This window comes from Nerophis ophidion, linkage group LG15 (genome assembly GCF_033978795.1).
Source record: "Nerophis ophidion isolate RoL-2023_Sa linkage group LG15, RoL_Noph_v1.0, whole genome shotgun sequence".
Taxonomy (NCBI): Eukaryota; Metazoa; Chordata; class Actinopteri; order Syngnathiformes; family Syngnathidae; genus Nerophis; species Nerophis ophidion.
In genome coordinates this window covers 1,082,063-1,097,369 of record NC_084625.1, presented here as the reverse complement: position 1 = coordinate 1,097,369, position 15,307 = coordinate 1,082,063, and the positions used below count along the sequence as shown (strand labels likewise).

General features: G+C 44.6%; 1 protein-coding gene across 1 annotated transcript in view; it reads right to left on the bottom strand.

Annotated features, from left to right (window-relative positions):
• The window catches only part of LOC133569072 (cAMP-responsive element modulator-like), a 26,365-nt gene that overhangs the window by 7,682 nt on the left and 3,376 nt on the right, over positions 1–15,307 (bottom strand). The window contains exons 2-4 of the mRNA XM_061921209.1: positions 11,224–11,262; positions 10,924–11,074; positions 5,376–5,444 (exon numbers count right to left, since the gene is read on the bottom strand). Of these exons, the coding sequence (XP_061777193.1) occupies positions 5,376–5,444; positions 10,924–11,074; positions 11,224–11,262 (259 nt within the window). The remainder of the gene's footprint in view (positions 1–5,375; positions 5,445–10,923; positions 11,075–11,223; positions 11,263–15,307) is intronic.

The following is a 15,307-nucleotide window of genomic DNA, read 5'->3' as shown; positions in this document are numbered from 1 at the left end:
TCAAATTATCCGTAGTAGCAATATTAATAATGTTGTGTTTATTATGCCCAGTGCATTTAGTATAGTTACGACCATATCTAGGAATTGATACGACAGGAATTTTCCGATTGTTTGATTGTTGCTTTGATAAACTGCACACATCATAGTTAGCCTCCTCAGTAAAACACATGTCCAACTCTGAAACACTCAAAGCAGAAAAAACTTGTTCTAATTTAACTGACTCCTTACCCAGACCAGTAGTCTCGCATTTTCCATCTAAATCCGTCTTCGGGATGGAGGAAAGTGGTGTTCTGTGGGGATTAGCCTTCTGCTTTGTTTATATCTTGTAGACAGATACATAATATATCAACTTAAAACTAATTTATACACCCTAGCCTCTGCGATGAGGTGGCGACTTGTCCAGGGTGTAAACCGCCCTCTACCAGATTGTAGCTGAGATAGGCACCAGCGCTGGTGCAGACCAGTTGATCTGCCGCTTCTTTTCTTTCTCCTATGTCCCCCCCTCCCTTGTGGAGGGGGTCCGGTCCGATGACCATGGATGAGGTACTGGCTGTCCAGAGTCGAGACCCAGGATGGACCGCTCGTCGGGACCCAGGATGGACCGCTCGCCTGTATCGGTTGGGGACATCTCTACGCTGCTGATCCGCTTGAGATGGTTTCCTGTGGACGGGACTCTCGCTGCTGTCTTGGATCCGCTTGAACTGAACTCTCGCGGCTGTGTTGGAGCCACTATGGATTGAACTTTCACAGTATCATGTTAGACCCGCTCCACATCCATTGCTTTCGGTCCCCTAGAGAGGGGGGGGTTGCCCACATCTGAGGTCCTCTCCAAGGTTTCTCATAGTCAGCATTGTCACTGGCGTCCCACTGGATGTGAATTCTCCCTGCCCACTGGGTGTGAGTTTTCCTTGCCCTTTTGTGGGTTCTTCCGAGGATGTTGTAGTCGTAATGATTTGTGCAGTCCTTTGAGACATTTGTGATTTGGGGCTATATAAATAAACATTGATTGATTGATTGATTGATAGTATATAAATATATCTTGTATACAAATACATAGTATATAAATATATCTTGTAGACAAATACATAGTATATCAACTTAAAACTAATTTATACACCCTAGCCTCTGCGATGAGGTGGCGACTTGTCCAGGGTGTAAACCGCCCTCCACCAGATTGTAGCTGAGATAGGCACCAGCGCTGGTGCAGACCCCCTTTTAAGACCAGTTGATCTGCCGTCTCTCCTGCGTGGAGAGGTTATCAGATGGCAACGGATCAGTTTCCACTTGTTGTTCCGAGTCAGGAATGGAGGTGGATCTCAGCCTTGTTACTAATGTTGACGTTGCTTTTATGTAACTGGATTGTGTTACACATGCATACCGGGGGAGGTATGTCCTTGGACTGTCTCACAGACCTCCACCTCCACATGGAGTTGGAACACCAACAGGCTTTGGTTTTCCTTTTTTCTGTTTGTCCTAAAGACGTTCTCTTCCATATGTCTTGACCTTGGCTTGTAGCTAGGTTTGCCAACTTCCTTGGACTGTCTCACAGACCTCCACCTTCACATTGAGTTGGAACACCAACAGGCATTGGTTTTCCTTTTTTCTGTTTGTCCTAAAGATGTTCTCTGCCTCGGTCTTGACCTTGGCTTGTAGCTAGGTTTGCCTACTTCCTTGGACTGTCTCACAGACCTCCACCTCCACATTGAGTTGGAACACCAACACCCATTGGTTTTCTTTTTTTCTGTTTGTCCTAAAGATGTTCTCTGCCTCGGTCTTGACCTTGGCTTGTACCGAGGTTTGCCTACTTCCTTGGACTGTCTCACAGACCTCCACCTCCACATTGAGTTGGAACACCAACACCCATTGGTTTTCTTTTTTTCTGTTTGTCCTAAAGATGTTCTCTGCCTCGGTCTTGACCTTGGCTTGTACCGAGGTTTGCCTACTTCCTTGGACTGTCTCACAGACCTCCACCTTCACATTGAGTTGGAACACCAACAGGCTTTGGTTTTCCTTTGTTTCTGTCTGTCCTGAAGATGTTCTCTTCCTTGATCTTCGTTTGTAGCTAGGTTTGCCTACTTCCTTAGACTGTCTCACAGACCTCCACCTTCACATTGAGTTGGAACACCAACACCCATTGGTTTTTGTTTTTTCTCTCTGTCCTAAAGACGTTCTCTGCCTCGGTCTTGACCTTGGCTTGTACCGAGGTTTGCCAACTTTCTTAGACTGTCTCACAGACCTCCACCTTCACATTGAGTTGGAACACCAACACCCATTGGTTTTCCTTTTTTCTGTTTGTCCTAAAGATGTTCTCTGCCTCGGTCTTGACCTTGGCTTGTACCGAGGTTTGCCTACTTCCTTGGACTGTCTCACAGACCTCCACCTCCACATGGAGTTGGAACACCAACAGGGTTTGGTTTTCCTTTGTTTCTGTCTGTCCTGAAGATGTTCTCTTCCTTGATCTTCGTTTGTAGCTAGGTTTGCCTACTTCCTTAGACTGTCTCACAGACCTCCACCTTCACATTGAGTTGGAACACCAACACCCATTGGTTTTCTTTTTTTCTGTTTGTCCTAAAGATGTTCTCTGCCTCGGTCTTGACCTTGGCTTGTACCAAGGTTTGCCAACTTTCTTAGACTGTCTCACAGACCTCCACCTTCACATTGAGTTGGAACACCAACAGGCATTGGTTTTCCTTTTTTCTGTTTGTCCTAAAGACGTTCTCTGCCTCGGTCTTGACCTTGGCTTGTACCGAGGTTTGCCAACTTTCTTGGACTGTCTCACAGACCTCCACCTCCACATGGAGTTGGAACACCAACAGGCTTTGGTTTTCCTTTGTTTCTGTCTGTCCTGAAGATGTTCTCTTCCTTGATCTTCGTTTGTAGCTAGGTTTGCCTACTTCCTTAGACTGTCTCACAGACCTCCACCTTCACATTGAGTTGGAACACCAACACCCATTGGTTTTCTTTTTTTCTGTTTGTCCTAAAGATGTTCTCTGCCTCGGTCTTGACCTTGGCTTGTACCAAGGTTTGCCAACTTTCTTAGACTGTCTCACAGACCTCCACCTTCACATTGAGTTGGAACACCAACAGGCATTGGTTTTCCTTTTTTCTGTTTGTCCTAAAGACGTTCTCTGCCTCGGTCTTGACCTTGGCTTGTACCGAGGTTTGCCAACTTTCTTGGACTGTCTCACAGACCTCCACCTCCACATGGAGTTGGAACACCAACAGGCTTTGGTTTTCCTTTGTTTCTGTCTGTCCTGAAGATGTTCTCTTCCTTGATCTTCGTTTGTAGCTAGGTTTGCCTACTTCCTTAGACTGTCTCACAGACCTCCACCTTCACATTGAGTTGGAACACCAACACCCATTGGTTTTCTTTTTTTCTGTTTGTCCTAAAGATGTTCTCTGCCTCGGTCTTGACCTTGGCTTGTACCAAGGTTTGCCAACTTTCTTAGACTGTCTCACAGACCTCCACCTTCACATTGAGTTGGAACACCAACAGGCATTGGTTTTCCTTTTTTCTGTTTGTCCTAAAGACGTTCTCTGCCTCGGTCTTGACCTTGGCTTGTACCGAGGTTTGCCAACTTTCTTGGACTGTCTCACAGACCTCCACCTCCACATGGAGTTGGAACACCAACACCCATTGGTTTTCTTTTTTTCTGTTTGTCCTAAAGATGTTCTCTGCCTCGGTCTTGACCTTGGCTTGTACCAAGGTTTGCCAACTTTCTTAGACTGTCTCACAGACCTCCACCTTCACATTGAGTTGGAACACCAACAGGCATTGGTTTTCCTTTTTTCTGTTTGTCCTAAAGACGTTCTCTGCCTCGGTCTTGACCTTGGCTTGTACCGAGGTTTGCCAACTTTCTTGGACTGTCTCACAGACCTCCACCTCCACATGGAGTTGGAACACCAACAGGCTTTGGTTTTCCTTTGTTTCTGTCTGTCCTGAAGATGTTCTCTTCCTTGATCTTCGTTTGTAGCTAGGTTTGCCTACTTCCTTGGACTGTCTCACAGACCTCCACCTTCACATTGAGTTGGAACACCAACAGGCTTTGGTTTTCCTTTGTTTCTGTCTGTCCTGAAGATGTTCTCTTCCTTGATCTTCGTTTGTAGCTAGGTTTGCCTACTTCCTTGGACTGTCTCACAGACCTCCACCTTCACATTGAGTTGGAACACCAACAGGCTTTGGTTTTCCTTTTTTCCGTTTGTCCTAAAGACGTTCTCTTCCATATGTCTTGACCTTGGCTTGTACCGAGGTTTGCCTACTTCCTTGGACTGTCTCACAGACCTCCACCTTCACATTGAGTTGGAACACCAACACCCATTGGTTTTCCTTTGTTTCTGTCTGTCCTGAAGATGTTCTCTTCCTTGATCTTCGTTTGTAGCTAGGTTTGCCAACTTCCTTGGACTGTCTCACAGACCTCCACCTCCACATTGAGTTGGAACACCAACAGGCTTTGGTTTTCCTTTGTTTCTGTCTGTCCTGAAGATGTTCTCTTCCTTGATCTTCGTTTGTAGCTAGGTTTGCCAACTTCCTTGGACTGTCTCACAGACCTCCACCTCCACATTGAGTTGGAACACCAACACCCATTGGTTTTCCTTTTTTCTGTTTGTCCTAAAGACGTTCTCTTCCTTTGTCTTAGCCTTGGCTTGTACCGAGGTTTGCCAACTTGATGATTCTTTGACCACATTAGATTCACGAGTTGGTCTCACACCAATTGTCATTACTCACAGAAGATGCTGTCATCAGCCTCAACCCCAGGAGGTGGTGTAAAAGGAGGAGACGTGCCACACCATCTATGGACCTCGCTGAACCGCTTGCGCTTCAAGTTGTCTTTGAAGAAGTAGGGCCTCTTAGAGCGGCGAGTCTGAGCACATTGCCCAAAAAGTTGGCCTTTTCCACTTAGGACCAGAAACAAGGGTGTGGCTCTGTGACACCGAGTTGGCATTCTGATTATATGCCAAAGAAGAAGACAGACCTCTACGGTAAGCCTGTTATGTACCAGGATGAGATCCTCAGACCAATTGTCGGACTGAATGCCGGTACAGTTGGTTCTGGGTTCCTACAGATGTTTGACAATGGCAGGACTGTGTCAGCAGTTTCTGGATGACAAAGGGATTGATGCTATAAGACTATTTGTTCTAATGCAACAGAGCTTCTACAAACTACCTGTTGTCCCCTGAGGAGCATGCCAGGATGTTGAGGGTGGTCATATGTACTGGGCCACATTCTGATGATGGTTTTTATTTAGTTTTGTTGTCCTAGAAGTACAATCAACCAACCAACCAATACTTTCAACTGGAATATTGAACTCATCAGGATCTGGGCTATGTGATTTAAGTTTATACCCATAGATCAGCAGCGGGTGTGGTGTTGGTACCTGGTTGAGTAGTCGACATGGCGATCGGCACAATCTGAGCTCCCTCGTTCTGGTAGCAGAATGGACCGCCTGAAAGAGATATTGAAAAAACTGGTTCACTATTTGTACATCCTTGGTCTTTGTGGTAACAAGTAAGTACAGTCAGTGGGACTATTGGATGGGATTCGGTTAGTTGGACCCTTTCCAGAGATCTGAACAGAAAGTATGACAATTAAGAAGGAACCTGATGGAGATTTGTCTGCAGTACTACGGTCTAGTTCAGCAGTCTTGACAGAAGAAGAAGCTGTTCCTCAGTCTGGTGGGCCTAGCCAGCCTCCCACCTGGGGTGCACATGTTTAGTGGCCAAGGATGAAGCGCTGGCTGTCCAAAGTCGGGACCCGGGGTGGACCACTCATCTGTGTATCAGTTGGGGAAGTGTCTGCGCTGCTGACCTGTCTCCTGCTGGCCCCACTATGGACTGGACTCTCACTGTTATATTAGATCAATATGGACTGGACTAACTCACTATTATGTTGGGTCCATTATGGACTGGACTCTCACTATTATGTTAGATCCACTATGGACTGGACTCTCACACTATTATGTTAGATCCACTATGGACTGGACTCTCACTATTATGTTAGATCCACTATGGACTGGACTCACACTATTATGTTAGATCCATTATGGACTGGACTCTCACTATTATGTTAGATCCACTATGGACTGGACTCTCACTATTATGTTGGGTCCATTATGGACTGGACTCTCACTATTATGTTAGATCCACTATGGACTGGACTCTCACACTATTATGTTAGATCCACTATGGACTGGACTCTCACTATTATGTTAGATCCACTATGGACTGGACTCACACTATTATGTTAGATCCACTATGGACTGGACTCTCACTATTATGTTAGATCCACTATGGACTGGACTCTCACTGTTATATTAGATCAATATGGACTGGACTAACTCACTATTATGTTGGGTCCATTATGGACTGGACTCTCACTATTATGTTAGATCCACTATGGACTGGACTCTCACACTATTATGTTAGATCCACTATGGACTGGACTCTCACTATTATGTTAGATCCACTATGGACTGGACTCTCACTATTATGTTAGATCCATTATGGACTGGACTCTCACTATTATGTTAGATCCACTATGGACTGGACTCTCACACTATTATGTTAGATCCACTATGGACTGGACTCTCACACTATTATGTTAGATCCACTATGGACTGGACTCTCACTATTATGTTGGATCCACTATGGACTGGACTCTCACTTGACGTCCATTGCACCAGTTGCCCGGGGGTGTGGTTGTGGGTGCCCACATCTGCGGTCCTCTCCAAGGTTTCAATGTCCCTTTGGGGTGAGTTTTTCCTTGCCCTAATATGGGATCTGAGCGGAGGATGTGGTTGTGGCTTGTGCAGCCCTTTGAGACACTCATGGTTTAGGGCTATATATCAATCAATGTTTACTTATATAGCCCTAAATCACTAGTGTCTCAAAGGGCTGCACAAACCACTACCACATCCTCGGTAGGCCCACATAAGGCCAAGGAAAACTCACACCCAGTGGGACGTCGGTGACAATGATGACTATGAGAACCTTGGAGAGGAGGAAAGCAATGGATGTCGAGCGGGTCTAACATGATACTGTGAAAGTTCAATCCATAATGGATCCAACACAGTCGCGAGAGTCCAGTCCAAAGCGGAGCCAGCAGGAAACCATCCCAAGCGGAGGCGGATCAGCAGCGCAGAGATGTCCCCAGCCGATACACATATAAATAACCTTTGATTGATTGAACAAAAGTACACGAGACAACAAGTGTGTTTGTGAGACAGTAAGTTGAATGATGCAGACACGTTTGTTACTGGATACTTCCTAATACCTGTTTGTATGTGGAAGTAATATACAACTATAATTATTGGACACTTGCTTGTATTGACACACGTCACCTTTTATGCTTCTATGATTATTACCTATGTCTAGCTTGAGTGCTATTGTGTGCTTAGCTGCGGTGTAGCTGCTAGTTAGCCTAGCATGTTTGCCTTCAGTAAAATAGAAGTGTGTGTTTTAATTGGAGGATGTTAACGTAGCACAAAGACCAATAGTACATGGTGAAGTCCGGCCCCTGGGTCCTTAGCCTAGGCTGGGGGTCAGCAACCCGCAACTCTAGAGCCGCATGGGGCTCTTTAGCGCCGCCCTAGTGGCTCTCTGGAGCTTTTTCAAAAATGTGTGAAAAATTGAAAAAAATGAGGGGAAAAAAAAAAAATTTTTTGTTTTAATATAGTTTCTGTAGGAGGACAAACATGACACAAACCTCCCTAATTGTTATAAAACACACTGTTTATGTTAAACATGCTTCACTGATTCCAGTATTTGGCGAACGCCGTTTTGTCCTACTAATTTTGGCGGTCCTTGAACGCACCGTGGTTTATTTAGATGTATAACTTTCTCCGACTTTCTAGGACGTGTTTTATGCCACTTCTTTTTCTGTCTCATTTTGTCCACCAAACTTATAACGTTGTGCATGAATGCACAAAGGTGAGTTTTGTTGATGTTATTGACTTGTGTGGAGTGCTAATCAGACACATTTGGTCACTGCAAGCTAATTGATGCTAACATGCTATTTAGGCTAGCTGTATGTACATATTGCATCATTATGCCTCATTTGTAGTTTTATTTCAGCTCATTTAGTGTCCTTTAAGTCCTCTTAATTCACTTTATATTAGGGATGCACTGAAATGAAAATTTGTGGCCGAAGCCGAATAAAATTTAAACGCTTGGCCGAATACCGAATAATGAATGCAGTTTTTCAAAAAAAAATTTATATTGCATAAATAGCCTAGAATAAATATTTAGACATGTTTTTCAAATAAAGTATTTTTTTATTGAATATCGACATTTTTTTAATAATCCAGTAGCCTTTGCTTTTCAAAAAAAGCACAAAGTTTTTCATTTATATTAGGCCTTCAAACAAAACATGCATTTCCAAAAAAATAATAAAGTGCATTAAAGTGGATAAACCCACAACAAATGAATTATTGTCCTTTTGGCAAAAGTCTGCTTAGCCACAGTAGATATGCTAATAATGTAAACAGAAGGCTCAAGTAAATCTCAATAAGTGTGTGCTTGTAACCTCATACACTTATACAGGTACACAACAATGTAACCTCATACACTTATACAGGTACACAACATTGTAACCTCATACACTTATACAGGTACACAACATTGTAACCTCATACACTTATACAGGTACACAACATTGTAACCTCATACACTTATACAGGTACACAACATTGTAACCTCATACACTTATACAGGTACACAACATTGTAACCTCATACACTTATACAGGTACACAACATTGTAACCTCATACACTTATACAGGTACACAACATTGTAACCTCATACACTTATACAGGTACACAACATTGTAACCTCATACACTTATACAGGTACACAACATTGTAACCTCATACACTTATACAGGTACACAACATTGTAACCTCATACACTTATACAGGTACACAACATTGTAACCTCATACACTTATACAGGTACACAACATTGTAACCTCATACACTTATACAGGTACACAACATTGTAACCTCATACACTTATACAGGTACACAACATTGTAACCTCATACACTTATACAGGTACACAACATTGTAACCTCATACACTTATACAGGTACACAACATTGTAACCTCATACACTTATACAGGTACACAACATTGTAACCTCATACACTTATACAGGTACACAACATTGTAACCTCATACACTTATACAGGTACACAACATTGTAACCTCATACACTTATACAGGTACACAACATTGTAACCTCATACACTTATACAGGTACACAACATTGTAACCTCATACACTTATACAGGTACACAACATTGTAACCTCATACACTTATACAGGTACACAACATTGTAACCTCATACACTTATACAGGTACACAACATTGTAACCTCATACACTTATACAGGTACACAACATTGTAACCTCATACACTTATACAGGTACACAACATTGTAACCTCATACACTTATACAGGTACACAACATTGTAACCTCATACACTTATACAGGTACACAACATTGTAACCTCATACACTTATACAGGTACACAACATATCCCAACCTCACTGCACGTTGGTTGATTGCGTCACCGCCTCAAAAACTTGCGTCACACGCCACTATTCGGCCTTGTTTTTAACTCATTCCACCAAAGGCCGAATGTGGCTTTTTTTGCCATATTCGGCCCAATATATTCGGTTACCGATTAATCGGTGCATCCCTACTTTATATCTCATGACACACTATCTGGATGTCATATGGCTTTTCATTTTTTGTGGCTCCAGACAGATTTGTTTTGGAATTTTTGGTCCAAAATGGCTCTTTCAACATTTTGGGTTGCCGACCCCTGGCCTAGGTGGCCCCCAGGACAAGTGAGGCCCCCAGTACAAGTGAGGCCCCCAGGACAAGTGAGGCCCCCAGGACAAGTAAGGCCCCCAGTACAAGTGAGGCCCCCAGGACAAGTGAGGCCCCCAGTACAAGTGAGGCCCCCAGTACAAGTGAGGCCCCCAGGACAAGTGAGGCCCCCAGTACAAGTGAGGCCCCCAGTACAAGTGAGGCCCCCAGGACAAGTGAGGCCCCCAGGACAAGTGAGGCCCCCAGGACAAGTAAGGCGCCCAGGACAAGTGAGGCCCCCAGGACAAGTGAGGCCCCCAGGACTAGTGAGGCCCCCAGGACAAGTAAGGTGCCCAGGACAAGTGAGGCCCCCAGGACAAGTGAGGCCCCCAGGACAAGTGAGGCCCCCAGGACTAGTGAGGCCCCCAGGACAAGTAAGGTGCCCAGGACAAGTGAGGCCCCCAGGACAAGTGAGGCCCCCAGGACAAGTGAGGCCCCCAGGACAAGTGAGGCCCCCAGTACAAGTGAGGCCCCCAGGACAAGTGAGGCCCCCAGGACAAGTGAGGCCCCCAGGACAAGTAAGGCCCCCAGGACAAGTAAGGCCCCCAGGTCAAGTGAGGCCCCCAGGACAAGTGAGGCCCCCAGGTCAAGTGAGGCCCCCAGGACAAGTAAGGCCCCCAGGACAAGTAAGGCCCCCAGGACAAGTAAGGCCCCCAGGACAAGTGAGGCCCCCAGGACAAGTGAGGCCCCCAGGTCAAGTGAGGCCCCCAGGACAAGTGAGGCCCCCAGGACAAGTGAGGCCCCCAGGACAAGTGAGGCCCCCAGGACAAGTGAGGCCCCCAGGACAAGTAAGGCCCCCAGGACAAGTAAGGCCCCCAGGACAAGTGAGGCCCCCAGGACAAGTGAGGCCCCCAGGTCAAGTGAGGCCCCCAGGACAAGTGAGGCCCCCAGGACAAGTAAGGCCCCCAGGACAAGTGAGGCCCCCAGTACAAGTGAGGCCCCCAGGACAAGTAAGGTGGGCGTGACACTTCGGCTTTGAAGCTGCCAAAAGTGTGAGGGAAATGAAAAGTGTCGACTGTCATGTTTGGAGAGAAAACCCCCGGCTTGTTACCTTGGACTCCGGGCAGGAAGTTGTTGTGGTAACCCCACAGGTTGCTGCAGAAGTCTGAAGAGGTGGAGTCGCTGGGCAGAGTCTGGGAGGTGATGGTGGCCATGGAGGACAGGGTCTGGGGGCCCTCCAGGGACACACTGGGACTGGGAGACTTTAACACAGAGAGGGTGGATTATTGACTGTGTTCCCTAAAAGTCTAGTCTCCTTCAATGGTCCAAGGTGTGTGTGTGTGTGTGTGTGTGTGTGTGTGTGTGTGTGTGTGTGTGTGTGTAGAAGAAGCAATACTAGGAAGTTACTCACATCCATGGCTGTCAAGTACTTTGGACCCCGAGTCCACTGCTAGGAAAAGAAAGATCAGCTGGACTATAACAAGAATTCAAAGAGCAAAAGAGCGGCTTGAAAGTCATGTGACACTTCTGACCACACCCTGAAAACACACCAACTACCCTCCTCCTACACACACACACACACACACACACACTTCTGACCACACCCTGAAAACACTCCAACTACCCTCCTCCTACACACACACACACACACACACACACTTTTATACATACAGTGGTGGTCAAAAGTGTAGGTACACTTGTAAAGAAGATGATGTCATGGCTGTCTGGACTTTCCAGTCATTTCTACAACTCTTATTTACCTGTGATGTAGTGATGGCAGCACATACTTATTTACCTGTGATGTAGTGATGGCAGCACATACTTATTTACCTGTGATGTAGTGATGGCAGCACATACTTATTTACCTGTGATGTAGTGACGGCAGCACATACTTATTTACCTGTGATGTAGTGACGGCAGCACATACTTATTTACCTGTGATGTAGTGATGGCAGCACATACTTATTTACCTGTGATGTAGTGATGGCAGCACATACTTATTTACCTGTGATGTAGTGATGGCAGCACATACTTATTTACCTGTGATGTAGTGATGGCAGCACATACTTATTTACCTGTGATGTAGTGATGGCAGCACATACTTATTTACCTGTGATGTAGTGATGGCAGCACACCTGTGATGTAGTGATGGCAGCACATACTAAAAAACATTCATGAAGTTTGCTTCTTTTATGAATTTCTATGAAGTCTGCCACACCTCTGCCTCTGTGCCTGGCCGTTATCTACCGCCCCCCAGGGCCCTATTCGGACTTTATTAGTGAATTCTCAGAGTTTGTTGCTGATCTAGTGACGCACGCCGATAATATAATTATAATGGGGGACTTTAATATCCATATGAATACCCCATTGGACCCACCGTGCGTGGCGCTCCAGACTATAATTGATAGCTGTGGTCTTACACAAATAATAAATGAACCGACGCATCGCAGCGGTAATACGATAGACCTAGTGCTTGTCAGAGGTATCACCGTCTCCAAAGTTATGATACTCCCGTATACTAAAGTAATGTCCGATCATTACCTTATAAAATTCGAAGTTCAGACTCATGTTCGGCAAGCTAATAAGAATAATAACTGCTATAGCAGCCGCAACATTAATACGGCCACAACGACGACTCTTGCGGACCTACTGCCCTCGGTAATGGCACCGTTCCCAAAGTATGTGGGCTCTATTGATAACCTCACTAACAACTTTAACAACGCCCTGCGCGAAACCATTGATAGTATAGCACCGCTGAAGTTAAAAAAGGCTCCAAAAAGGCGTACGCCATGGTTTACTGAAGAAACTAGAGCTCAGAAATTATTATGTAGAAAGCTGGAACGCAAATGGCGCACGACTAAACTTGAGGTGCACCATCAAGCATGGAGTGATAGTTTAATAACTTATAAACGCATGCTTACCTTAGCTAAAACTAATTATTACTCAAATCTCATCCGCATTAATAAAAACGATCCAAAATTTCTGTTTAGTACAGTAGCATCGCTAACCCAACAAGGGACTCCTTCCAGTAGCTCCACCCATTCGGCAGATGACTTTATGAAGTTCTTTAATAAGAAAATTGAACTTATTAGAAAGGAGATTAAAGACAATGCGTCCCAGCTACAACGGGCTTATAGTAACACAGATACGATTGTATATACGGCGGATACTGCAAATATCCAAAATAGTTTCTCTCGTTTTGATGAAATAACATTAGAAGGATTGTTACAACGTGTAAATGGAATAAAACAAACAACATGTTTACTTGACCCACTTCCTGGGAAACTTATCAAGGAGCTCTTTGTATTATTAGGTCCATCAGTGCTAAATATTATAAACTTATCACTTTCCTCGGGCACTGTTCCCCTAGCATTCAAAAAAGCGGTTATTCATCCTCTCCTTAAAAGACCTAACCTCGATCCTGACCTCATGGTAAACTACCGACCGGTGTCTCACCTTCCCTTTATTTCGAAAATCCTCGAAAAAATTGTTGCAGAGCAGCTAAATGAGCACTTAGCGTTTAACAATCTATGTGAAACCTTTCAATCCGGTTTCAGGGCAAATCACTCGACTGAGACAGCCCTCGCAAAATTGACTAATGATCTATTGCTAACGATGGACTCTGATGCGTCATCTATGTTGCTGCTCCTCGATCTTAGCGCTGCTTTCGATACCGTCGATCATAATATTTTATTAGAGCGTATCAAAATACGAATTGGTATGTCAGACTCAGCCCTGTCTTGGTTTAACTCTTATCTTACTGATAGGATGCAGTGTGTCTCCTATAACAGTGTGACCTCGGACTATGTTAAGGTAACGTGTGGAGTTCCCCAGGGTTCGGTCCTTGGTCCTGCACTCTTCAGCATCTACATGCTGCCGCTAGGTGACATCATACGCAAATACGGTATTAGCTTTCACTGTTATGCTGATGACACCCAACTCTACATGCCCCTAAAGCTGACCAACATGCCGGACTGTAGTCAGCTGGAAGCGTGTCTTAATGAAATTAAACAATGGATGTCCGCTAACTTTTTGCAACTTAATGCCAAAAAAACGGAAATGCTGATTATCGGTCCTGCTAGACACCGACCTCTATTTAATAATACAACTTTAACATTTGACAACCAAATAATAAAACAAGGTGACTCTGTAAAAAATCTGGGTATTATCTTCCACCCAACTCTCTCCTTTGAGGCACACATTAAAAGCGTTACTAAAACGGCCTTCTTTCATCTCCGTAATATCGCTAAAATTCGCTCCATTTTGTCCACTAAAGACGCCGAGATCATTATCCATGCGTTTGTTACGTCTCGCCTCGACTACTGTAACGTATTATTTTCGGGTCTCCCCATGTCTAGCATTAAAAGATTACAGTTGGTACAAAATGCGGCTGCTAGACTTTTGACAAGAACAAGAAAGTTTGATCACATTACGCCTGTACTGTATATACCTTTATATACATATATACATACATATATACCTATACTGTATATACCTTTATATACATATATACATACATATATACCTATACTGTATATACCTTTATATACATATATACATACATATATACCTATACTGTATATACCTTTATATACATATATACATACATATATACCTATACTGTATATACCTTTATATACATATATACATACATATATACCTATACTGTATATACCTTTATATACATATATACATACATATATACCTATACTGTATATACCTTTATATACATATATACATACATATATACCTATACTGGCTCACCTGCACTGGCTTCCTGTGCACTTAAGATGTGACTTTAAGGTTTTACTACTTACGTATAAAATACTACACGGTCTAGCTCCAGCCTATCTTGCCGATTGTATTGTACCATATGTCCCGGCAAGAAATCTGCCTTCAACGGACTCCGGCTTATTAGTGATCCCCAAAGCCCAAAAAAAGTCTGCGGGCTATAGAGCGTTTTCCATTCGGGCTCCAGTACTCTGGAATGCCCTCCCGGTAACAGTTCGAGATGCTACCTCAGTAGAAGCATTTAAGTCTCATCTTAAAACTCATCTGTATACTCTAGCCTTTAAATAGACCTCCTTTTTAGACCAGTTGATCTGCCGCTTCTTTTCTTTCTCCTATGTCCCCCCCTCCCTTGTGGAGGGGGTCCGGTCCGATGACCATGGATGAAGTACTGACTGTCCAGAGTCGAGACCCAGGATGGACCGCTCGTCGGGACCCAGGATGGACCGCTCGCCTGTATCGGTTGGGGACATCTCTACGCTGCTGATCCGCTTGAGATGGTTTCCTGTGGACGGGACTCTCACTGCTGTCTTGGAGCCACTATGGATTGAACTTTCACAGTATCATGTTAGACCCGCTCGACATCCATTGCTTTCGGTCCCCTAGAGGGGGGGGGTTGCCCACATCTGAGGTCCTCTCCAAGGTTTCTCATAGTCAGCATTGTCACTGGCGTCCCACTGGATGTGAATTCTCCCTGCCCACTGGGT